Consider the following 24,140-nt stretch of genomic DNA (forward strand, 5'->3'; position numbering starts at 1 on the left):
GCGGGTCCGGGGGCGTCGGTGGGAAATGGTTGTGGAGGGGGGGGCAGGAGGGACAGGGGGTGTGGAGGAAGCAGGAGCGGAAGCAGGAGTGGAAGCAGGGGGAGCAGGGGGAGCAGGGGGAGCTAGAGGGGGAGCAAGAGGGGGAGCAGGGGGAGGAGGAAATGGAAAGCGGTCCAGCAGGCTCTGGAGGTGGCCTCGCAGGGCACGGCCCTGCTCCTCCAGGGCCTCCAGACTCCTCCAGCGCAGCCTCAGGTCCTCCTGGACCCAGTGGTCCTGGAGACGGAGCTGTCGATCCAGGAACCGGAGGTGCCGCCTCTGGTAGTCCTCCTGGTTCCTGGCTGTCCTGCTTGCCCGGGCGCGGGCGGCTGCTGCAGGCGGGCTGGTGTGCCATGCAGTCCCAGGTGCTGCGGCTGTGGTGCAAGAAGACCAGCGGTCAATTACCCCAGGGGCCCAGGTGTGTGAAACCCAGCTCCCCTCTGCAAGGCCAGGGCCCCTGCAGGATCCCCAGCTGCTGCTCCGTGGTGGGCAAGGCCCAGGCGCACGGTCCCGGGGCTCCCTCTCGCCCCAGCCCCCCGTACACATAAGGGGAACACGAGGGTACTCACAGGTGGACGCCTCCCCGGCCTCAGACGACGCAGGCGAGCGGCTCTGTGGCGTGCCTCGGGGGTCCCGGGTCCTGGGCAGGCTGGCGGCAGGCTCCTGGCTCTCAGAGCCCTCTTCCTCCTCCTCTGTGTCCAGGAGCGGGCCCTCTGCCCCGGGGTCAATCACGTCCCGGGGGGCAGGGACGGCATGAGCCCCCAGGATGCGGTCCAGGGCATGGAAGTGGGGGCAGGCCTCCGGGTCAGCCCCTGGCAGGCAGGCCCGGGAGTAGGACTGCCGCAAGTCCTTTATTTTGCAGCGCACCTGCTCCCGGCTGCGCTGGTGGCCCCTGGCGGCCAGGCTGGCAGCCATGCGTCCGTAGACGGCCGCGTTCCTGTGGCTAGTGCGGAGATCGTGGACATTGGAGGCTTCCCCCCAAACCTCGATGAGGTCCACGATCTCCGCACTTGACCAGGCGGGCGCCCGCCTTTTGCGCCCCCGGGCAGGCTCCTGGGAGCCGCCAGGCTGGTCCTGGGGAGCAGTGGAGGGCTAGGAGCCCTCGGATGGCTGGCTCATTGTGTGGCAGGTGCAGGCTGTGCAGGCACGGGTGCTTGCAGCCTTGCAACTGGCACAAAGTGTGTAGCCAGCCCGTGGCCCTTTAAGGGGTCCGGGGCCGGGAGGGGGGCAATAGAGTTTCCCTGGTGTTAGCCAGAGTGGCCACCAGGGAAACCTGGGAAGCCTTAGCCTCCCACTAGTTCGAATTAAGGGTCTACACAGCCCTTAATTCGAACTAGCTAGTTCGAACTAGGCTTAATCCTCGTAAAATGAGGTTTACCTAGTTCGAACTAAGCGCTCCGTTAGTTCGAATTAAGTTCGAACTAACGGAGCGCTAGTGTAGCGCCTAGGAAAGTTAGTTCGAACTAACGGACGTTAGTTCGAACTAACTTTGTAGTGTAGACATACCCTTAGAGAGCTGAGTGGACCAATGCCTCCATACCCATGAAAATCTGGTCAGAGGGTCAGCTGTTCCGAGGCTCCTTTCCTGCCAGCTGATCTCAGGAGAGGTGTTGAGGGGTGCAAGCCCTGCTCTCCGGGCCATGAGAAGGAGCTCTAGAAGCAGGTGTTGGAAAGAATGAAGAGTCCCTGAGATGACAAAACCAGTGATGCAGAGATGGGCTGTCGTATCAGTTTGGAGAACTAGAAACCCAGCGCACACCGAATTGTGGGCATCGGAAAGGAAACCACATGAAAGGGGCAATGCTGAAAATTAGTTAATACAACTTTGAATGCTTTGACATTCACACGAGCCCCCAGAAGATGGCACCCTCCAGTAACAAGCAAGGGGCTGGCTCAGACTTCAATTCCTAGAGCGGGGCCTGTCTTCCGTAGCCAAAGCTTCAATGGGAGGAGGTTGGTGTGCTCTCAGACCTCATTGTGAAACCCAGACTCAGGCCAAGCTTGCAGAGTTTCTCAGAGCTATCAGCAAGCCAGATACATTTGAGCTGAGTAATGGTTTCCGGTGGGCAGCATGCAAAAAGGAGGTGACTTTGTGCGAAACCAAGTGCTGAAAGTTAGGCAGAACTTTTGGACAAGTTTCATTTTGGAGAGGGGGATTATTGGGCAGCAACGAACCCTGAGACACGGGCTCCATCTCTGATGCTGGGCAAGGGGCAGCAGGCTTCTAGGTTTAATTATAATGCACTAGTGGTTAATTGCCTATGCAGAGAGGTGAATAAAGGAGCAGAGGAAGAGAAACAGCTGGTTGAAGAACAAATAGTTCAAGGAATAGCAAATGCAAGCAGCCCAGTGAGAGTAAATGGTCAAACTCATTGATTTCCATGACAGCAAGCTCAAGCCATGTTAGGGACACGTGCCAAACGCTGGGACTTCAGCTATGTCTACACTTGCACTTGCTTGACAAAACTTTTGTTGTTCACAAGTGATCGATCCCCTCCCCGCTCCAGGAATGAGAAGGTTACGCCATAGCAAACGGACATGTGTGAATGCTGCTTTGACGGCAGGAGCGAAACTGGCTTGTTGAGGGTAGAAGTGTCAACAAAAGTGCCAACAAACAGCATTCACACATGCCAGCACTTTGCAACAGGGCTGTGTTGACATAACCTTGTCGGTAAAAGCTGCATAGGATAGACATACCCAGAGGGACTGTTACAATCCACTGGAGGACAGGCAACAGCAATACTTATTTACACACAACCTCAGTGCTAGTGACTCAATATAAAACAAGGTCTCTTTATCTCAAAAGTGTTATCTTGGCACTGGAAAAAGTTCAGAAAAGGGCAACAAAAATGATTAGGGGTATAGAACAACAGGTGTGTAAAGAGAGAGTAATAAGACTGGGACTTTTCAGCTTGGAAAGAAGACCTAGGGGATATGATAGAAGTCTATAAAACCATGACAGGTGTAGAGAAAGTGAATAAAGAAGAGTTATTTACTCCTTCTCATAACTCAAGAACGAGGGGTCATCAAATGAAATTAATAGGTAGCAGGTTTAAAACAAACAAAAGGAAGTACTTCAAACAATTCACAGTCAACCTGTGGAACTCCTTGCCAGAGGATGTTGTGAAGGCTAAGGCTATAACAGAGTTTTTAAAAAAAGCTAGATAAATTCATGGAGGATAGGTCCGTCAATGGCTATTAGCCAGGATGGGCAGGGATGATGTCCCTAGCCTCTGTCAGAAGCTGGGAATGGGTGATAAAGGATGGATCTTTGATGATTACCTGTTCTGCTCATTCCCTCTGGAGCCCCTGGCATTGGCCACTATCAGAAAATAAGATACTGGGCAAGACGGACCATTGTTCTGACCCAGTATGACCGTTCTTATGTTCTTAAGATAACCTTTTTCTCCTACCAGGCCTATACAAGAAACCAGATACAGATGATAACATCCAAAATTACACAGCTTAACAAAGGAAACCAGAGAGGGGAATGTTCCTATATTTGCACACAGAACACGCACATGTAAACACCATTGCTATGCACATAAAGGGATAACTCTGAGTGGTAATTAATTGATGTTACTTGTAATTGCTTGATGAGTGGGGAAAAGTGGTTAATTGCCTATGCAAAGAGGTGAATAAAGGAGCAGAGGAAGAGAAACAGCTGATTGAAGAACAAATAGTTCAAGGAATAGCTGTGGGAATAACCAATGTTTCAGTTCACTGACAATTCCAAAAATGAAAATAAAAAAATTAATTTGGGGTGAAACTAAAACTGACATTTTTCAAATTGTTTAGCAAATTGAAGCTGAAAAGATTTGCTTTGATTTTGAGCCTTTTAAAATGTTTTAAAATACTGTAAAATTACAGGAAATTTCTACATAAACAGTCATTTTGAATCAAAAAATCAAAATATTTTAGTCTGAAAATGTAAACACAAAACATTTCCTTTTGTGTTTTTTGTTTTGTTTTGTTGGACTGAAGCAATTCAGTGAAATTGACATTTGCCCCAGAAAAGTTTCACCCAGCTCTGTTCACATGCAATGATCCAACCAACGTTATCTACAGGGTTTGAATTGAGAACCTTCTGCAGCCAAAAGAGTACTTCCTTTAGATAATAGCCATCTGGGCTATAACATTCTACATCAGCTGCCTGTGGCCCATTGGGGTCCTATGTGTGGTCTGCAAGACATTTTGTTTATCTTTGCCCATGTGCACGGTTGCGATCCACGTAGTTTTTTTTTCCTACCAGTATTCTTCAAGTGGCACCCACGTAAAATAAGGGCAGAGGGAGGAAGTTGCGTGCCGATTGCACACAACGCTGACAGTGAGAACCGTGCTCTTCCTCTGCATCCCATCAGAATGCTGCTATGGTTCAGTTGGCACACCTCCCAAATTCTAAGTAGGCAAGTGCAGTTAGCAGAACTATCCTACCCCAGGAGACCATCTTAGTTATGACAATCTGGCAGCCCACTGAAATGAAGGAGGGCCATTCCTGTGGCCCACTCGCTAGCCTAGGTTGCCCATTGCTGTTCTACATGGATAGACCACTGGAGAAGGACCACATACACACTCCACAGGCATAGTGTATATGCATGGGACACGTACTTGTATCAGCCTAGCTTTGGGGGCAGCATATTCTATGCAGAGTGCAGAGCTCTCTAACTACAATAAAAACGCCGTTATCTGGCACTTAACCAGAAAGGTCAATTAAGCAACATTTCTGAGATCTCCTAATGCAAATCGTCAGTGTAGTAACCAGGACTAGTATACTGCTCAGCACATTATGCAACTGCATATTCTGCACTCTACTTTTATGCAAAAGAGGCAGAAAAGCAAGCTGAAAACAGAGAGGAAGCCTATTTAGCTCTATCTTTGAACAGCGGGAAGGAAGAGGTTAACTAGACTGGGTAGCCTAAGGGAGAGTCCACACCTTTTGGCTAGAACACTTGTCCCCACCTCCTTCCTTTCACAGGCATCTGGCATTTGAGTCCCTGGCTTAAGGAGGTCCTGTCCGCTGAGGTGACCCCCTTATTTGGGACAGGTTAAGCATAGTTCTGTTCCCCTTTATACATACAATAAGGACAGTAACATTGAGAGCAACATTTCACTACCCCCACATTCGGTCCAGAAGTGATTTGTAACCCAACATCAGCCACAGTAGATCACTCCGAGCAATACTGCTCTAGCTGTTGGATACCTTGGCAGAACAGATGTCTTCATGTAAATTCAAGTTGTTCCTAAAGTCTCTCTCCCTCCCAGCTAGCTGCCAGGGGAAAAGTCATTCTGGCCCTGATTATACTCCTTTTACTGAGGGGGCAAAAATTCCTGTCAGACTGAATTACAAAGAGCCTGCTTTATCAGCAGGAAAATTACAGCTGTGATGTGGCTTCTCTGCGAAGAATATGTGGGAGCAATACCTCTGCATGAGGGAATGAGGGACCCCGGTGTCATTATACAGCACGTTGACAAGTCAAATTCTCCTAGAGATGCCAGCGTAAGTCAAGTGATACCAGGTCAGTGGTGTAACTAAGGACTTGTCTACATAGTCTTTGCACTATTCTAACTTTTGAAAGGGACAATTAAATCAGTGAAACACCAAATGTGGATGAATAATTTTGCGATAGAGACACCTTGCCGTGGCATAGCTTGTTCCTGTTACAGCTATTAGGCATTGTACTATCACGGAAACCTGGACTCGGGGTTGGAAGGAAAGAAACACCTTTATTGGGACACGGCTGTGGGAAGTTTCAAAGGAAGACTTTGAAATCAAAATGTCCGCAGCAACCTTATATATCCATGATTACACACAAAATGGAATAGACACTACGTAAGCTAGTAACAGCGTTTTGATTGGCTTAATCATCGGAGCTACCTATATCTCAAGTACGTAAGAACATAAGAACGGCCGTACTGGGTCAGACCAAAGGTCCATCTAGCCCAGTAGCCTGTCTGCCAACAGTGGCCAGCACCAGGTGCCCCAGAGGGGGTGGACCGAAGACAATGATCAAGCGATTTGTCTCCTGCCATCCTTCTCCAGCCTCTGACAAACAGAGGCCAGGGACACCATTTCTATCCCCTGGCTAATAGCCTTTTATGGACCTAACCTCCATGAAATTATCTAGCTTCTCTTTAAACTCTGTTATAGTCCTAGCCTTCACCGCCTCCTCTGGCAAGGAGTTCCACAGGTTGACTACACGCTATGTATGCATAGATAAGCTTAGTTACATGAATTTTAGCCTCATCCTTCACAAGCAGCTATACTAGATCAGACTGGTTTCAGTCAGTGCACTATCTATCACACAACGCAGGGTCATATTCGGTCAGTTACATACAAGCGTCCAGAACTTTTCCACATTGTTCCCTTCAACCGCATACACTTTCCTTCTCAGTACCAATGTAACAGCCCAGCACACCTGTACCCAGAGCTGGCCAGTCCACAGGACAGCTCAGGGCACTCCCCCAAAGCCCAGTGCTTTGGAAGGCCTCACAGCAGCCACCTCAACCATCCTATGGATGGGATGGTCCCCCATATTGATATTAGCCCGTGGGGCCCAGAGCAGCCTGGGGGATTACCTGGGGGCCTAGAATGGGGTGGCAACAGGGGTCGCCCCCCGCACTCACCACGGCTGCAGGAACCACGGGGAGCGGACCAACACAGCAGCCCGCTACATTCCGCTGCCATCTCCCAGGCAGGTCGCAGCTCGGGGGAGCAAAGGGGAGCAGGCTGGGGCCAGGGCACACTGCTTCCCACGGCCGCGGTGAAGACGAGCCACCTGACAGGAAGCTGGAGGAGCAGAGGAGGATCCTGCCATTGTGGGGGGGAGGGGCTGACCTCTGCTGCCGCCCTGTCCCTGGCCCCACAAGTAATCCCGAGTCGTGTCTCTTGGGGGAGGAGCTTCAGGGAAAGGGTTCAATGAAGGTAGGAGGGGGTGGAGCAGGGGCAGGAAGAGGTGGGATGGGGCGGAGCCTGGGACAGTGGAGTAGTTCCAGGCCCCGAATCCCCCTAGGGATGGCCCTACCGGTAACTCTTACACTTAACTTAGTATGAAAACTGTGTCTAGGCCAAGCCTGGTGTTCTGTGACCTGTATTTTATGGGGGGGGTCTGCCTAGAGGATCACAGTTGGCCCATCTGGCCTGAGAACCTATGAAAGAAGAGGGGTTGGCCCATACAACTGGCCATTCCTTGCTAATTCAGCCCCACCGCACTTCTGATTTGGCACCTCGGGAAACTGAGGCATGGAAACGTTACGAGGCCACGTGTGTAAGTCTGACTTACATGCACACTGCTATTGCATTCTTTCGACAGAAAGTCAAAAGAACGGAGGGGTTTTCCCGACAGCAGTAAACCTCATTCCACGAGAAAGAAACCTTCTTCCACCAGAAGCCTGCAGTCCAGACATCCTCAGGGATTGCCAAGTGCTGGCAACTCCACCACATCCCTCAGCAAGAGGTTCCAACAAAAAACAGGACTGTGGAGCACTTTAAAGACTAACAAGATGGTTTATTAGGTGATGAGCTTTCGTGGGCCAGACCCACTTCCTCAGATCAAATAGCGGAAGAAAATTGACACAACCATATATACCAAAGGATACAATTTAAAAAAATGAACACGTATGAAAAGGCCAAATCAAATTTGGAAACCCTTGCCATTCGTGAATACTAGGAGCTGCGGCTCCTGCACCCCGCAGTGAGCTCCCTGTGGCTCCTGAACTCACCACAGGGGCCAGGAGACATGGGGAACTTTCTGTAGCTGCCAGGGGCCACGGGGAAGTCACCTGTGAGTCGATGTCAGAGCCAGGATTAAAACTCTGGCTGCCAGCCGAGTGTTTTAATCATTAGACTCTGGGTGCCTGGGGAAAACGGCACTTGCACGACAAGCCATGAAGCCAAGGGAAAAGAGAGCGAGCGAGTGAAGATGGATTGTAAGAAAACTGGACATTTAACCTCCAGTGGAGAGAACAGGCTTGGCTGAGACTGATAAATCTGCTTTTTTCAGACTCCACAGCAGGGCTGGCGAATCGTTCTGTAAATATTGGGAACATCTGCCAGTACATCTTGTCCTTAAGAACAAAAGGAACCAACAAAGCATTAGACAATTCCTTGTGACCTTTCCATCGTCTGCTGCGGTACTTCGCGAGGAAACAGTCGCCAAAGTGCTGTTCAGAGTGACACACCGTTGACATGCACTAGTACAATGAGCCACCTTATTTGTTTTAAAGCCGCCAGGTTATGAACTCCTGGGCTTGGAGGGACAACCCACTGAAGGGAGGGGCATACTGTGTGCTTCTATGAGTCAGTGCTTGATATCACACCCTGCATCTGAGCCGAGGGATTCGTTCAAATGCTGTAAAGGGCTGTGGCAGACAAAGGGATGACCAGATTCAGTGGTGGAAAGTTGCAGCTAAAGCAATTCAGGCTAGAAATCTGGCACAATGATTTTACAGGAGACCCTTGCAATTTCTGAGTATTGGCGGGTCTCCTGGCCTGGCCTCGGGGAAGCGGCAGGGGACCGGGAGCTGCGGAGAACTCACCGCACTCCTGGCCCACGCTCCAGCTTCCAGGAGCCACAGTGAGTTAGTTCCCTGTGGTTCCCAGAAACCACGGTGACTTCCCTTGACCCCTGGCAACTGCAGAAAATTCCCCATGTCTCTTGGCCCCTGTGGTGAGTTCAGGAGCCACAGGGAGCTCACTGCGTGGCCCAGGAGCCGTGGCTCCTAGTATTCACGAATGGCAAGGGTTTCTTGTAGTAGTGAGGGCCATCAGTAACTGGAACCACTTGATGATAGATGTGGTGGAGTTGCCAGCACTTGGCAATCTCTGAGGATACGTCTAGACTGCAGGCTTCTTTCGGAAGAAGGCTTCTTCCTCATAGAATAAGGTTTCCTGCTGTCGGGAAAACCCCTCGTTCTTTTGACTTTCTGTCGAAAGAACGCCATAGCAGTGTGGACGTAAGTATTGTTTTTCTGGGAAAACTCTGCAGTGTAGACATACCCTAGATCGGATGTCTTTCTAAAACATCACTGGTAGCTCAGCCAGCAGTTATGGCAGGGATGGGGAACCTGGATCCGGTGCCTGAGGCTCAGGCCCCCCCTGGCATCGGGGAGCCTGTTCTGGAACTCCAGTCTCCCTGCTGCCTCACCATACGGCTGGAGAGCTCAAAAACTTCTAGGCTGGGCCCCGCTAGGCTGACGTGCAAGGGGAATGTGGGGAGTATCTGTCTCCTTCTCAGTTGGGTGCCACGTCAGCGACAGTTTTTTGTGTGTGGCCCTCGACTGATTTTTCTGTGGGTCAGTGGCCCCCGACCCAAAAAAGGTTCCCCTGCCCTGAGTTATGGACTTGTGGAAGGAATCACTGATCTAGGCATCGGTGGGCAGAATTTTGGTGACACCAGAAACACCCGACGGCCACATGCTGCCCCTTTGGTGCTGCAGGCGGAGGAGCATTGTGACATCAGAGGCCACTCAGCCAGTCAGCCCTTCTTCCCACCAGTTCATTTGCATACTCCGATCCCAGGGGTTGAGTCAGCAAATGTAACTGAAGTGCTCAGCAGAGATGACGGGGCACTGGGGCGCAGGCTGGAACAGCAGGGGCTGCATCTGATCCGGCGCTGCACTGAGAGAGGCAGGCGATCTGCACTGTGGCTCCCTAGCCCACACCATGCCTGGCTCAGGAGCTGTTTTAGTACAGTGCCCCTCCAGTGTTCGACTCCTCTACCAGCAGCACCAGATGGGCATTGGGAAAGGGAGCAAGAGATGGCCAAGGCCAGCAGCAGGGATCAGGGTACTGTGGGGGAGCAACTGGGGGTGAGTGACTGGAGGTCACTGGCTGAGTGACTGATATCACAATGGGACCGTGCAGGCTCCTCTCAGCGCAGGGATCTCGTTGAGGGGCAGCTGTTGACATGAAAGAGGATCAAACGATGCAGAGAAGAGGAGGAGGGGTTTGGACGGGGTTTAATGGCAGTTCCAGGGTCCGGGAGAGAGACTCCATTTCTCCCCTTCCCCCTCCCTGCCAGCATCAGCAACCAGATGGGAGCTGCTGGAGGGGAGGGAAGGGGAGGGGAGGCTCTGATAGGGGAACAGTTACAATGGGAGAGCACTTGGCATGGTTTGCATCTCTTGCCTCTTAAGGGAAGTCTGGAGCACTGCCCTGTTTTCTAGATTAGTTCTTTTTTGTCAGATAGGGAGCCCGGCTCTCCATTCTGGGGAAAAACCACTTCCCCAGCTCAGATAACTCAGCTTGGCTCCCTATACAATAAACCCACAAGTGAAGTAAAGTGGAAGCCAAAATGCTTTTGCAGTCTGTGTGTGGGGAAAGCCTGGGATCTGTTCCAGTCCTAGAAGCCCAGTTAGGAAAAGGGCTATCTATATTGGTGCAGCTAACGACTCCGGTTTGTTCCTAGTAGGTTCCTGTTGCTTTGAGTCCAGGAACTACAATTCCCAGGAGGTACTGGGGAGGAGGAGGACATGGAGGAGCAATAAAGGAAGGATGATAACGTCTATGAAAGACTAACAAGATGGTTTAATAGGTGATGAGCTTTCGTGGGCCAGACCCACTTCCTCAGATGAAATAGGTCTGGCCCACGAAAGCTCATCATCTATTAAACCATCTTGTTAGTCTTTAAAGTGCTACATAGTCCTGTTTTTTGTTTCAGCTACACCAGACTAACACGGCTACACTTCTATCATTATTCTCTATGAAAGAGTGAGAGGACTAACAAAAGCTCATGAGATAATCTGTGTTGCCAAAGGGGAGCTTCTATCTTAGGAAAGAATCATCAAAGGTAACTTCAGATTATATTAGATCAAAAAAATTACAAAACTTGTCCTGAAAACTAGGAATACCTTTGACTTTCCAGAAGTTTCCCCTGATACCACAGGATATTGCAAAAAAGGTCAAGCACAAGATACAACAAAACAACACTGCAGTACTTGTACAGCGTAAAGAGTGAAACTTACCAAATGTGAGACAACCTCTCGAGGAGATTCAAAACGATACAAAGCAGATATCATTGAATCAGTTGCTTCATCAAAATGGATTTTTCTTGTTGGTCTTGCCAGGCCGAATGGTGCGATCTGTATGAGAGATCTCAATTCCAACGTTGCTGTGGATTGTCACGCTCTGCCCAATGTTAGGGTGTGTCTAGACTACAGGCTTTTGTCGACAGAAGTTTTGTCGACAGATACTGTCAACAAAGCTTCTGTCGATAAAGAGCGTCTAGACTACAGCCAGTTCTGTCGACTAAGTAAGCCGCTTTGTTGACATAACAGGGTGGACGCAAAGGACAGTGTAGATGCAATAACGCCTTCTATCAACAGAACTCTGTCGATAAAAGGCGTTATTCCTTGTAGAATGAGGTTTACATACGTTGACAAAACTGCTGAGTTTTGTCGACGTTATGTCAACATAACTCAAAGGCAGTGTGGACGCAGGTATAGTTTGGTCGACAAAAGTCCACATTTGTCGACAAAACCCTGTAGTCTAGACACACCCTCTGTGAAAAGTTGTGCATCAAGAATGAGGCCAGAATCTTTATACGCCTTGATTTAGCCTCACCTTACCACCAGATCCCCTTAGGAAGCATCCTGCAAGTAGATCGCTTTCAGCACTCCAAGCGCTTTGTTCCAGTTCAACAGATTCGGTTTCGGTTAGCCTCTACAGCCTCCGTGTTCCAGTGGGTGATGCATCAGATCTTTGGAGAGACTAGAGGTGTTGGTGATTTTACCATAGGACATTCTAGTGTCTGGCAAAGAAGAATGCAAACATATCTTAAAATAGGTTCTAGAAAAGCTTTGATGACGTGGACTTACCATCAGCAGAAGGAAATGTCAGTTTTGTACTGAGTCAGTGACATAGCTAGGCTATACAGTCTCTTAGAATGACATACAGGTAGGACCTCCAAAAACTGGGACTCCCTCATCCAGCAACATCCGTGGTCCGACAGGACCGCAGGTGTTCCTGGACCAGGGAGTCCTGGCTGGGAGCCCCAGTGGCAAAAGGGCTGGCGGCTCAGAACCTGTGGGGCTGGATCCCAAGTAGCACAGCTGGGGCTGCGGCAGCCCCAGTAACGAGGCTGAGGACATGGCAGCCATAACAGCCCAGTAGCCACAGTAGAGGGGCTGGGGCCATGGATGCGGCAGCCGCAGCAGCCCTGGTAGCAGGCTAAGAGCCACGTTAGCCCTGGTAGTGGAGGCAGGGCAGAGATGCAGCAGCCATGGCAGCCCGGTGGAGACTGGGAGGGCAGCTAGGGCCAGCAGCAGGAGGGGAGGCGGGCTGTGCAGCTGGTAACGGGGGACCTCGTTTGGGACCGGTCAGGTCCCAGAGAGTTCCAACCTGAACAACCAAAATCAGGCCTAGTGAGAGCTTTCATGATGCATCAGAGTCGCTCCTTTGCATCATCTCATAACAAAAGGATTGGAGGTTTTAATGGAATGAAGTGTGCAACGACAGCTTTAATTAGATTAAAAAATGCAATTTCCACCAGCCTGGCTTTTAACTCTTTTTGAGTCTGAGAAGCAAACAACTGTCACAACAGTTGCCTGAGCACAATCGTGGTGCTGTCTTGACTCAGCGAGAAGTCACTAGTTAGGCCTCAGCTGGAGTACTGTGTCCAGTTCTGGGCGCCACATTTCAAGAAAGATGTGGAGAAATTGGAAAGGGTACAGAGAAGAGCGACAAGAATGATTAAAGGTCTAGAGAACATGACCTATGAAGCCAGGCTTCATGAACTGGGCTTGTTTAGTTTGGAAAAAAGAAGATTAAGGGGGGACATGATAGAGGTTTTCAAATATCTAAAAGGGTGTCACAAGGAGGAAGGAGAAAATTTGTTCCTCTTGGTTACTGAGGACAGGACAAGGAGTAATGGGCTTAAAGTGCAGCAGGGGAGGTTTAGATTGGACATTAGGAAAAAATTCCTAACTGTCAGGGTGGTCAAATATTGGAATAAATTGCCAAGGGTACGTCTACACTACAGCGCTAGTTCGAACTAACTTAGTTCGAATTAGTTAATTCGAACTAAGCTAGTTCGAACTAGCGCATCTAGAACTAAAAACTAGTTCGAACTAGCGTTTTGCTAGTTCGAACTAGCGCGTCCACACTGATTGGACGCAGGGGGGCATTTAAGGGCAGCTGAAACCGGTTCTGGCAGGGCATCAGGTCAGCAGTTGCTTTGTGTGGCTGCTGTCTGAGGCTATCTGAGGCTCGTGCTTAAAGGGACCCCCCCTGGACAGCCGGTTCTCAGCTTTTCCTGCTTGCTTGCCAACCTCGCCGAGGGACAGCAAAGCGTCGGTCTCTGTGCCCGTCTGTGTCGGTGCTTCCCTTCGGGGGGGCCGCCGCAGGTGGCAACATGGAGCCACGGCTCGCCCTGCACCTTCTGGTGCACGTTCTGGACTTGCTGCTGCAAGCCTGCCAGCAATGGCTCGAGGCTGCCTGGCACCACCTGGGGAACGTCAGCCCCCTGCCTCTCCGCCTGGCCGCCCTGGGGGCCGTGGAGGAGCCGCGGCGGCGCCCCGGCACCGGCGTGCCCCGCCGCATCTGGCGTCTGGACACCAGCAGCGACTGGTGGGACCGCATCGTCCTGGAGCGCTGGGACGACCGACAGTGGACCCAGAACTTTAGGATGAGGAGGGACACCTTCCTGGAGCTCTGCGAGTGGCTCGCCCCTGCCCTGCAAAGAAGGGACACTCGCATGAGGCCCGCCATCCCCCTCCAGAAGCGGGTGGCCATCGCCCTCTGGAAGCTCTCCACGCCGGACAGCTACCGATCCGTCGGGAACCAGTTCGGCGTGGGGAGATCCACTGTCGGAGCAGTGCTCATGCAGGTACGGCGCTCGTCGGCCACCGAGCCGGGGGGGAGGGGGGCTGCGAGGAGGGGATGGGCCGCCCCAGGGACAAAGGGGGGGGCGGGAGGAGGCGAAAGCGCCCCGCACCGGAGGGGTCGGGCTGTCCCGGCCGTACTACACGCCGCCAGGGGGGTTGCTTCCGGGAGTGGGGCGCGGGGCACTGCCAGGGCACGCACGCTCCCAGCCACCCGGGCGCCCCACTGATTGACGCTTTGCTGTGTCTCTCTCCGCAGGTGGTCAAGGCCATCAACCGGGTGCTGCTCCGCAGGGTGGTCCGCCTCGCCAACCCGGATGCCGTCATCCGGGGATTCGGCGCCCTCGGCTTCCCCAACTGCGGGGGGGCCATCGACGGGACGCACATCCCCATCCGTGCCCCGGAACACCAGGCGTCCCGGTACGTGAACCGCAAGGGGTACTTCTCCGTCATCCTGCAGGCCGTATGTGACCACCGGGGACAGTTGACGGACATAAATGTGGGCTGGTCCGGCAAAGCACACGACGCCCGGGTGTACCGGAACTCCTCCGTGTGCCAGCGGCTGCAGGACGGGACCTTCTTCCCCGACCGCCACATCAGGGTCGGGGACGTGGACATGCCCGTCTGCCTGGTGGGGGATGCCGCCTACCCACTGCAGCCCTGGCTCATGAAGCCCTACACGGGACACCTCAATCCCTCCCGCCAGGCCTTCAATAACAGGCTGAGCAGGGCCCGCATCGTGGTGGAGGGGGCCTTCGGGCGACTGAAAGCCCGCTTTCGATGCCTCCTCACCCGTCTGGACCTGGCCGAGCACAACATCCCTCCCGTGGTGGCGGCATGTTGTGTGCTCCACAATTTGTGTGAGCGGAAGGGGGAGGCTTTCTTGCCAGCCTGGATGGCTGAGGCTGACCGCATGGCTGGACACTACGGTCAGCCCCGCACCGCCGCCGTCCGGGAAGCCCAGCGGGGGGCCATCCGGATCCGGGAAGCCCTGCGGGAGAGCTTCCAGGTGGAGGAGGAGGAGGACTGACCTCTCCCTGCATGCCCCACCGGGGCCTTCTTCCACCCTACCCCCCCCTTCCCCTTTCCCCTCCCTACCTACTGTCAAATAAAGACACCTGTTTTTCCAACAAAAACGTCTGTTTATTTCAGAGAACTGGGGTGGGGGAGGGAGGAATGAAGGTGGGAGAAGGGAGGGGGAAACCTGGGACGAGGGAGCTGGAAGGGGAGGGGAGGGAAGGGAGGAAGGGAAAGGAAAGCTCAGGGGTGGGAGTCTGGGTGCCTCTCCCGTCTCGCCACACTGCGGGTCCGGGGGCGTCGGTGGGGAATGGTTGTGGAGGGGGGGGCAGAGAGGACAGGGGGTGTGGAGGAAGCAGGAGCGGAAGCAGGAGGAGCAGGAGGAGCAGGGGGAGCAAGAGGGGGAGCAAGAGGGGGAGCAGGGGGAGCAAGAGGGGGAGCAGGGGGAGCAAGAGGGGGAGCAAGAGGGGGAGCAAGAGGGGGAGCAGGGGGAGCAAGAGGGGGAGCAAGAGGGGGAGCAGGGGGAGGAGGAAATGGAAAGCGGTCTAGCAGGCTCTGGAGGTGGCCTCGCAGGGCACGGCCCTGCTCCTCCAGGGCCTCCAGACTCCTCTGGCGCAGCCTGAGGTCCTCCTGGACCCAGTGGTCCTGGAGACGGAGCTGTCGGTCCAGGAACCGGAGATGCCGCCTCTGGTAGTCCTCCTGGTTCCTGGCTGTCCTGCTTGCCCGGGCGCGGGCGGCTGCTGCAGGCGGGGTGGTGCGCCCTGCAGTCCCCGGTGCTGCAGCTGTGGTGCAAGAAGACCAGCGGTCAATTACCCCAGGGGCCCAGGTGTGTGAAACCCAGCTCCCCTCTGCAAGGCCAGGGCCCCTGCAGGATCCCCAGCTGCTGCTCCGTAGTGGGCAAGGCCCAGGCGCACGGTCCCGGGGCTCCCTCTCGCCCCAGCCCCCCGTACACATAAGGGGAACACGAGGGTACTCACAGGTGGATGCCTCCCCGGCCTCTGATGATGCAGGCGAGCGGCTCTGTGGGGTGCCTCGGGGGTCCCGGGTCCTGGGAAGGCTGGCAGCAGGCTCCTGGCTCTCAGAGCCCTCTTCCTCCTCCTCGGTGTCCAGGAGCGGTCCCTCTGCCCCGGGGTCAATCACGTCCCGGGGGGCAGGGACGGCATGAGGCCCCAGGATGCGGTCCAGGGCATGGAAGTGGGGGCAGGCCTCCGGGTCAGCCCCTGGCAGGCAGGCCCGGGAGTAGGACTGCCGCAAGTCTTTAATCTTGCAGCGCACCTGCTCCCGGCTGCGCTGGTGGCCCCTGGCGGCCAGGCTGGCAGCCATGCGTCCATAGACGGCCGCGTTCCGGTGGCTAGTGCGGAGATCGTGGACATTGGAGGCTTCCCCCCAAACCTCGATGAGGTCCACGATCTCCGCACTTGACCAGGCGGGCGCCCGCCTTTTGCGCCCCCGGGCAGGCTCCCGGGAGCCGCCAGGCTGGTCGTGGGGAGCAGTGGAGGGCTGGGAGCCCTCGGATGGCTGGCTCATAGTGTGGCAGGTGCAGGCTGTGCAGGCACGGGTGCTTGCAGCCTTGCAACTGGCACAAAGTGAGTAGCCAGCCCGTGGCCCTTTAAGGGCTCCGGGGCCGGGAGGGGGGCAATAGAGTTTCCCTGGTGTTGGCCAGAGTGGCCACCAGGGAAACCTGGGAAGCCTTAGCCTCCCACTAGTTCGAACTAAAGGGCTACACAGCCCTTAGTTCGAACTAGCTAGTTCGAACTAGGCGTTAGTCCTCGTAAAATGAGGTTTACCTAGTTCGAACTAAGCGCTCCGTTAGTTCGAATTAAGTTCGAACTAACGGAGCGCTAGTGTAGCGCATAGGAAAGTTAGTTCGAACTAACGTCCATTAGTTCGAACTAACTTTCTAGTGTAGACATACCCCAAGGGAGGTGGTGGAATCTCCCTCTCTGGAGATATTTAAGAACAGGTTAGATAGACATCTGTCAGGGATGGTGTAGGTGGAGCTTGGTCCTGCCTTGAGGGCGGGGGGCTGGACTCGATGACCTCTCGAGGTCCCTTCCAGTCCTATTATTCTATGATTCTATGATTCTATTGCATTCTCCTCCAGAGCCCTGAGCGATCCAGAAAAATCCCAGTCTGTCACTGAGATAGGCTCTCTGGCATCTTCCTGGAAAGTAACACACTTCAGAACCTACCTGTGGGCTAGGGGATTTATCTTGATCTGATCACTAACCTCTTTCAGCTTTATTCCCCAGGGGCTGCCAAACTCATGCACTTTGATTTCCAGACAGTTTATCTGTCAAGTGCCAAGAACACTGTCTCGCCGGCCCACACCTTCTCATGAGGGTGCAACAGAGAAAGATGAAGAGATTGTCATTGCAAAAATCCCCCACTTCATTAGAATAAAAATGACCGCCACGTTGTGCCGGTTCAGCTGTTTGTCGGCACGAAGTGGCAGTCAAGATGGTGATCGCTCGGCAAGGAAAGCCTTTGCCGACTGATCCCTTATGCCTCGTGCAATGAGGTTTATAGGATCGGTCGGCAAAGACTTTCCTTGCTGACCAATCCCCATCTTGACTGCCGCTTCGTGCCGACAAACAGCTGAGCTGGCGCATCATGGCAGCCATTTTTATACTAATGAAGCGGGGGATATTTAAATTCCCACTTCTTTGACTATGTCAATATGTCTAATTTACACACCTCGGTCAGCAGAGGCATGTAGTCTAGACATACCCCCATTGTTGGAATACGTGCTATTGGAATTTTCTCTAAGGCTATGTCTACACAGCAGCGTTATTCAGAAATAACTAACATTATTCCGAATTAACAAAGAACACATCTACACAGCAAGCCTTTATTTTGAAATGCTGTCGAGCTGGAGGACTTCTTACTCTGACTCCTGTAACCCTCATTTCACAAAGCAGAAGGGAAGTCGAAGGACAAGTTTTTTTTCTGTTGTGTAGACAGCATCAAAAGCTGAATTAAGCTATTTCCACTTAAGCTACGCAACTGACATAGCTCAAGTTGTGTAGCTTAATTCGACCTTTGCCCTGCCATGTGGACGTGCCCTAATGGAATCAACAGAATTGAGTCAGTTTTACACTGGCGTAATAGAGAGCAAAATTTGGCCTTGTACTTCTAGTATCATGCATGTTCTGAAATATTTGTGGTTACAAATGAGTAATGTGAAATAATTGTTCTCATTACCAACAAAGAAAATCAAAGCGAACAGGAACAATATTAAATGCATATGTGCTACATTTATTGCCTACCAAACTTTACTTTCCCAAAGTTACACATCTGAGTCCTCCCTTCAAGATACTTGTTGAGTTTCAGGCTTGAGGGAGTTGAACACCTTCATTTCCCACTGATTGCAATAGCCTCAAGGTGCCCAAGGATCAAATCCATAAGCATTATTCTATGGTACCCATGAAAACAGAATTGCACAATCTCCATATAATGGACAGAAGGAGTGCTGACCAGCATCTGGGAACTAAGGGGTTAAACTCAAGTAGCTAGCAAAGGTGTTGGCCAGGGGGCCGGGAGAACCAATTGAGATAGAGGGTTGAAATTTGAATTGGGTATAGATTCCTTGCCTGCTTTCTTTTTGTCTACACTACAGATTTTTGTTGGAAAAACAGCTGTTTTTCCGACAAAACTTGAGGAACGTCCACACTGCAGTTGCATTCTTCTGCAAGAAATCGAAAGAACAGAGGGGTTTTTCCGGCATTTGCAGTCCTCCTCCTGTGAGCAAAAAGCCTTTTTGCCAAAGAGCTGTTTCACAAAAAGTTGTGCGGGGATGGGGAACAGAGAGTTCTTTCGCACGGTGACCATTCCGTCTGTAGCAATCACAGCTTACATGCGAGAGAGCATCCATTCAGTCTGGACGCTCTCGTTTGAAAAAGCAGATCGCTTTTTTGATGCACTTGTGGACGCTCTCTTCCAAAAAAACGTCTTCCGAAAGAAGCCTGCTGTCTGGACATAGCCTTTGTGTGGGAGAGAGAAACTAGGAGTTAAGAGACACAGAATGATTTAAACCCAGGCAGGACAACCATGTTTCCAAGGAATTTGGGGCATGGGAGTGGACTGAACAAAGAAAAAATGGAAAGTAAGTAAAGGGAAAAAATGAATCCTGTTGCATTCAATAATTTTTTCTTTATTTTGTGTTTTGAACTACTCTGTGTGATTCTATGCCTCCCCTCCCCATTTACTACCTTGCTTTGTGCCCAGAGACTTTTCTCTGTGCTTTAATTTGTTTTCCTTAGTTGCTCTGTACATCTAGCAACCCAGCATGCTTTCTCAGGTTTATCTTTTGTTTTGCAATAAAATCACTTTTAAGATGATGATTTGATTCTTGTATCCTGGAAGGTCTGTCTGTGTGTGTTTGCATGCCACTGAGTGAGGGGTCAGCTACCAGAGACTGTAGCTTGTTTTTTTCTTTTCTTTTTTCAAGCTCTTTTGGGGCAAAAGAGCTTGGGGTACCCTTGAGAGTGGTTTCAAATATTCACCCCTGGTTTTTAGGGATAAAAAGCACTTGATGGTGGCAGCAAGCCCCCAAAATCTGTGTATTATGATTCTGGAGGGAAGTTTTTTGTAACCCGTGCCAGTAGAGGCAAGGTTTTGAAGTTCGTTTGTGGGTCCTCATCTTCTGCACTCAGAGGTCAGAGTGGAGAACAGCCCTGACATTGCATCATCTGTTTTCAGTACTGAACCTTAAAGAAAAGAAACGTCCAATCGCGTTCTTTCAAAAAAAAAATCGAAAGAACAGAGGGGTTTTTCCAACATTAGTAAACCTCTTTCTATGAGGACGAAGCCTTCTTCTGAAAGAGCTCTTTTAGAAAAGGCATGTGTGGATTGTGAAGAGGCAGTTCTTTTGAAAGAAGAGGAAAGAGGAAAAAACGCAGGTGCCCTGGTGGCCACCCCATCCATAGTACTCACAGCTTTAATGCGAGAAAGTGTCCATTCAGTGCAGACGCTATCTTTAGAAAAAGCAGATCGCTTTTCCGATGTGCTTTTGCAGTGTGGATGCTCTCTTTCGGACGTTTTTTCAGAAGATCTCTTCCAGAAAAGCTTCTTCCGAAAGAAGCCTGCCGTCTAGACATAGCGGCTGTGTCTAGATTGGCCAGTTTTTCCAGAAAATCAGCTGCTTTTCCGGAAAAATTTGCCAGCTCTCTACACTGGCCACTTGAATTTCCGCAAAAGCACTGACTTCCTACTGTAAGAAATCAGTGCTTTTTGCGGAAATACTATGCAGCTCCTGTTCGGGCAAAAGTCCCTTTTGTGCAAAATTTTTGTGCAAAAGGGCCAGTGTAGACAGCTGAGATTTGTTTTCCGCAAAAAAGCCCCGATTGCGAAAATGGCAATCGGGGCTTTTTTGTGGAAAAGCGTGTCTAGATTGGCCACGGATGCTTTTCCACAAAAAGTGCTTTTGCGGAAAAGCGTCCTGCCAATCTAGACGCTCTGTTCCGAAAATGCTTTTAACGGAAAACTTTTCCGTTAAAAGCATTTGCGGAAAATCATGCCAGTCTAGACGTAGCCAGCCTGAGTGACAAAGGTAACTAACAAAACTGGCAAGACAGTAGGAGATCTTAATGCAACATATGTAACTTCTCTTTGTTTTGATAATGAGAATCATCTGCATTTATTGTCTGCAGGCAGTCCCCGGGTTACATGGATCCTACTTACATCGGATCCCTACTTACAAACGGGGTGAGGCAACCCCGCACTAGCTGCGCCCCTGCCCCAGCAGACCGCCGAGATGCGCCACGGTCCCACCACCCGCGTCCTTCGCGGCGAGAAAAGCCGCTCCACGTCTCCCTGGTCTGCAGGACTGAGGGAAGTGAGGTGTGGGAGAATAAAACTGAGCTCTGGAGAAATGTTTGGCTAGAGTTTCCCCTACAATATGTACCAGTTCCGACTTACATACAAATTCAACTTAAGAACAAACCTACAGTCCCTATCTTGTACGTAACCCGGGGACTGCCTGTATTTGTTCATGTGGCGATTTCTGTTTGGTCAGAATAATTTATAGCCTCAAGTAGAGTTGTTCAGATGCCGATCTTTTCCCCTTATGTTTTTTTTTAAAGGCTTGTGTTGTTTCAAAAGCAACTTGTCCAAGGAAACTTCTGCCTCATGTTGGATTTGAAACAGCAAGTCTAGTCAAGGAGGATCTGTAACATCCAGTGTTTTTGTGAGTAAATACCAGCATCCATGGAGTCATTTCCTCGAGTTAGGATGGAAATGAGGTCACTGCTGGAACGGTTTCTTGATATTGGTCAAAAAGTTCACAAGTTAAGAATATGTTCAAGAAGTTCCCGTTTTTGTCCCTCTGACGGGGTGTACCAAGCCCACCCTGGCCAGGGAGGGGTTAAGCAGGCCTGCTGGGCTGAGAAGGCAGTTCCCCCACAGCCCTGCTGGGCATGCTCCAACTGCAGACCCAGTATAAAAGCCAGAGGAGCAGCTCAGTTGGGGCAGACCACGGCCGGGGAAGGATCTCCTGCCAGTAGGGTTGCCAGGTGTCTGGTATTCATCCCGACAGTCTAGTATTTTCATCTCCTGTCCGGTAAAAAAATTCAGAGAATACCGGACACCTAAAACGACCGGTATTTTCTGAATTTTTCCCCAGCCAGGAGGCGAAAATGCCGGGCACCTGGCAACCCTACAAACACTCAGCGCCTGGCTTCCCCCCGCCCGAGCCCCGCCCGGCCCCCAACACACCCAGCCCGCATGCTTACCTGGTTTCACAAAGTTGTTGGCACAAAATGGCTGCCAGCCAAAAGACCTAGGGGAAGCAATGCTTTCCCCTGGCTCTTAGTGCTTATCAGCTCCCCTGTTCCCTGCACTCACTCTTAAAGGGGACAAGCTGTTTCGATGCTGTCTTATATTTATTTATTTATTTTTGGGGCTTAATAAGTCCTTGGAGTCTTTTTTTTTTTGGTCTCTCTCCCCCCCCCCCCCCCCTTTTTTTCGCCCTTCAACAGAATTTTTTCCTGGTGTTTTTTTGGGGGGGGGGAGTCGGTATTTTTGTTTCAACCATCTGGCAACCCTACCTGCCAGAACACCGGAGCAGCCGCCTCTGCTGTGGCCCAACCACTGCCCCTCCTGCCACCGCAGCCCCCGCCGCCGCCGCAGCAGCCACTATGGCAAGCGGATGACCAGGAGAGCTACTGACCGAGCAGACGCAGGTGGGGAATATGCCGGCCAGCAGCCGGGGTAAGAAGTAGCCCAGGGCGGAGAGCTGGAGGCCTCCCAGCGAGTTTGGTGTGTTTCAGGCGGATTCCCTGCCAAGCCAGCGGTGGGATATGCCTTCCACTGACAGGGCCCAGAGCTGGGGCCCGGTGGAGAGGGAGAGCCCGGGCTCCACTACCCCCATCTCTCTTGACCCCCAGAGCGGGGGGGGGGCAAACTTAGCACAACAAGACTTGGCCTCTGGGCCTTACTGCTGCACAAACTGGGGTGCTATAGACTTGGCCAGAGGGCCTTACTGCCCCGCAGAGCACAGTTCTATAGACTTGGCCATTAGGCCTTACTGCCCCACTGTCTAGGGTGCTATAAACTTGGCTGCTGGGCCTTACAACCCCATTAACAGGGGTTTCTAGAGATTAGGCCACCAAGCCTTACTAATTGAGGGAACTACAGACTAGGCCGCTAAACCATAACGCCTGGCCGATAGAGGCTACAGCAGGGCCAGATTACAGGGTGAAGCACCCCGCCTGGTCTCCCAGGGGGACGGGCTACCCACCCCATGACAGTTCTCCTTTATCCTTAAAAACATGAGGTTGGACTTGATTTCCAAAATCTCTGTGCAGAGCTAGAACTAACTCCTTACCACACCTTGTGCTCTGGAGCCGGCTCTGTCAGCTGTGTAAACAAGTAGCCATGTGCTTTCAGAGCTATCTTCAGGGCAGAATCTCAAAACCCTTTGAAGCATTCACCAAGCCTCACAATATTATCCGGAGAGGTAATGCATCCTTATGCCAGAGCTAGGGAAACTGAGGCACGGAGAAGTTAATTCAGGTTAGCTTGCACAGAGATGTGAACTTACCTACAATCATTTAAAGACGCAGGGACAGGGCTAGGGATAAAATCCAGCCATCCCCACTCATCCTAATGCTGATGCCGATGTGGAAGCGCATTTCTTTTAAGAAAATTCAGAGATTCATAGAGTTTAAGGCCAGAGAGGTCCATTACATCAGTTAGTCTGACCACCTGTGTGGCACAGGCCATTACATTTCACCAAGAGCTTGATGCTTTTTAAATACAAATATTCATCCCCCGATTACAATAATAAAGGTTAGGCGCATACCTGAAGGACCACTTCACTTGTGTGTGCCATCCAAGGAATTGTACTGCACTAGTGTGGGCCCAGAGAGACACCCCAGCCTTACATCTGAAATCAGCTGACTGTTTTGCACATCAGTGAGCAAAGAGAAGGAAAACAGCGATGCAAAAAGAATTCAACCTCTGCCAGTGTCTTTTCAGCCCAGCAACCAGCTTGTGCAAGAAGGGGAAAAGGAATTCACCCTCCATTCAAGCTACCGTACTGCTCCATGACAGCCCTCTCACACCTCCTATGTGGAGGCAGGACACACCAAAAGCTCCTTCACAGAAACACACCCTCTGGCCCTGCCTTCCACACCCTGCTTGTGTCAGCAATAAAGTTTGAACCAAGGAGTTCTAGCACTACCTAGTAGGGGAACGCCATTCATTAGTGTATAGTAGGCTATCTCCAATGGTATTTGGAGATAAGGAAATAGGAAGGAAGATCAGTGGAGATGGGATCGAATTAGAGAACGTAGAGAAGTTCACATATTTGGGGAGCAACATGACATATGATCTAGGCTGTAAGAAGGAAATAGCAACTAGAATAGCGAAAGCAAGAGCAAGTTTGAAGGTGATGGATAAGAACTGGAAAAGTAAAGTGATTAGCTTAGGAACAAAGCTGAGCATCTTGAAAACGTGTATTTAGCAGCATGTTGTACGGATGTGAGACATGGGTGATAACGAAAGATTCGAAGAGAAGGATATTGGTGTTCGAGAGGAGTTGTTATAGAGAGATCCTGAGAATAGGATGGATGCAGAAGGTCACCAACAAGGAATTCTATAGGAAGATACAGCCGAAAGAGAACCTACTGCAGAAGGTTATATAGCGGAAGCTACAGCTATTCGGGCATAACTGCAGAATGAACGACGAGTGAAAAGTTAAGACCCTGGTATTCGGCATCATGGATGGTCCAAATAGGAGAGGCAGACCCCACAGAGAATGGGTAGAT

At 51.5% G+C, this 24,140-nt stretch overlaps 2 protein-coding genes across 3 annotated transcripts in view; both read right to left on the minus strand.

Moving 5' to 3' along the window:
* The window catches only part of LOC102447193 (gonadotropin-releasing hormone II receptor-like), a 123,444-nt gene that overhangs the window by 23,558 nt on the left and 75,746 nt on the right, over positions 1–24,140 (minus strand). The window contains exon 1 of one of the 2 annotated variants that reach the window (XM_075896905.1): positions 10,999–11,246. The exons of the other annotated variant lie outside the window; for it this stretch is intronic. Coding sequence (XP_075753020.1) covers positions 10,999–11,052 — 54 coding nt within the window. The 5' untranslated portion in view covers positions 11,053–11,246. Of the gene's footprint in view, positions 1–10,998; positions 11,247–24,140 lie in introns of those variants that run through there. 2 annotated transcript variants of the gene reach the window in all.
* On the minus strand, positions 14,930–16,792 carry LOC142818261 (uncharacterized). Its single transcript, XM_075896766.1, has 2 exons — positions 15,849–16,792; positions 14,930–15,653 (listed from the first exon to the last, which is right to left on the minus strand). Exons 1-2 carry the CDS (start codon positions 16,396–16,398, stop codon positions 15,115–15,117), a joined length of 1,089 nt encoding a protein of 362 aa, XP_075752881.1. The 5' UTR covers positions 16,399–16,792; the 3' UTR covers positions 14,930–15,114.

This window comes from Pelodiscus sinensis, chromosome 14 (genome assembly GCF_049634645.1).
Source record: "Pelodiscus sinensis isolate JC-2024 chromosome 14, ASM4963464v1, whole genome shotgun sequence".
NCBI lineage: Eukaryota > Metazoa > Chordata > Testudines > Trionychidae > Pelodiscus > Pelodiscus sinensis.

Bases quoted from the DNA above. Each gene is read 5' to 3' on its own strand.
- LOC142818261 (XM_075896766.1), bottom strand. From the start codon at position 16,398: ATGAGCCAGCCATCCGAGGGCTCCCAGCCCTCCACTGCTCCCCACGAC. The intron at 15,654-15,848 runs GTGAGTACCCTC...CTTGCACCACAG, and splicing joins GGCCGGGGAGGCATCCACCT to CTGCAGCACCGGGGACTGCA.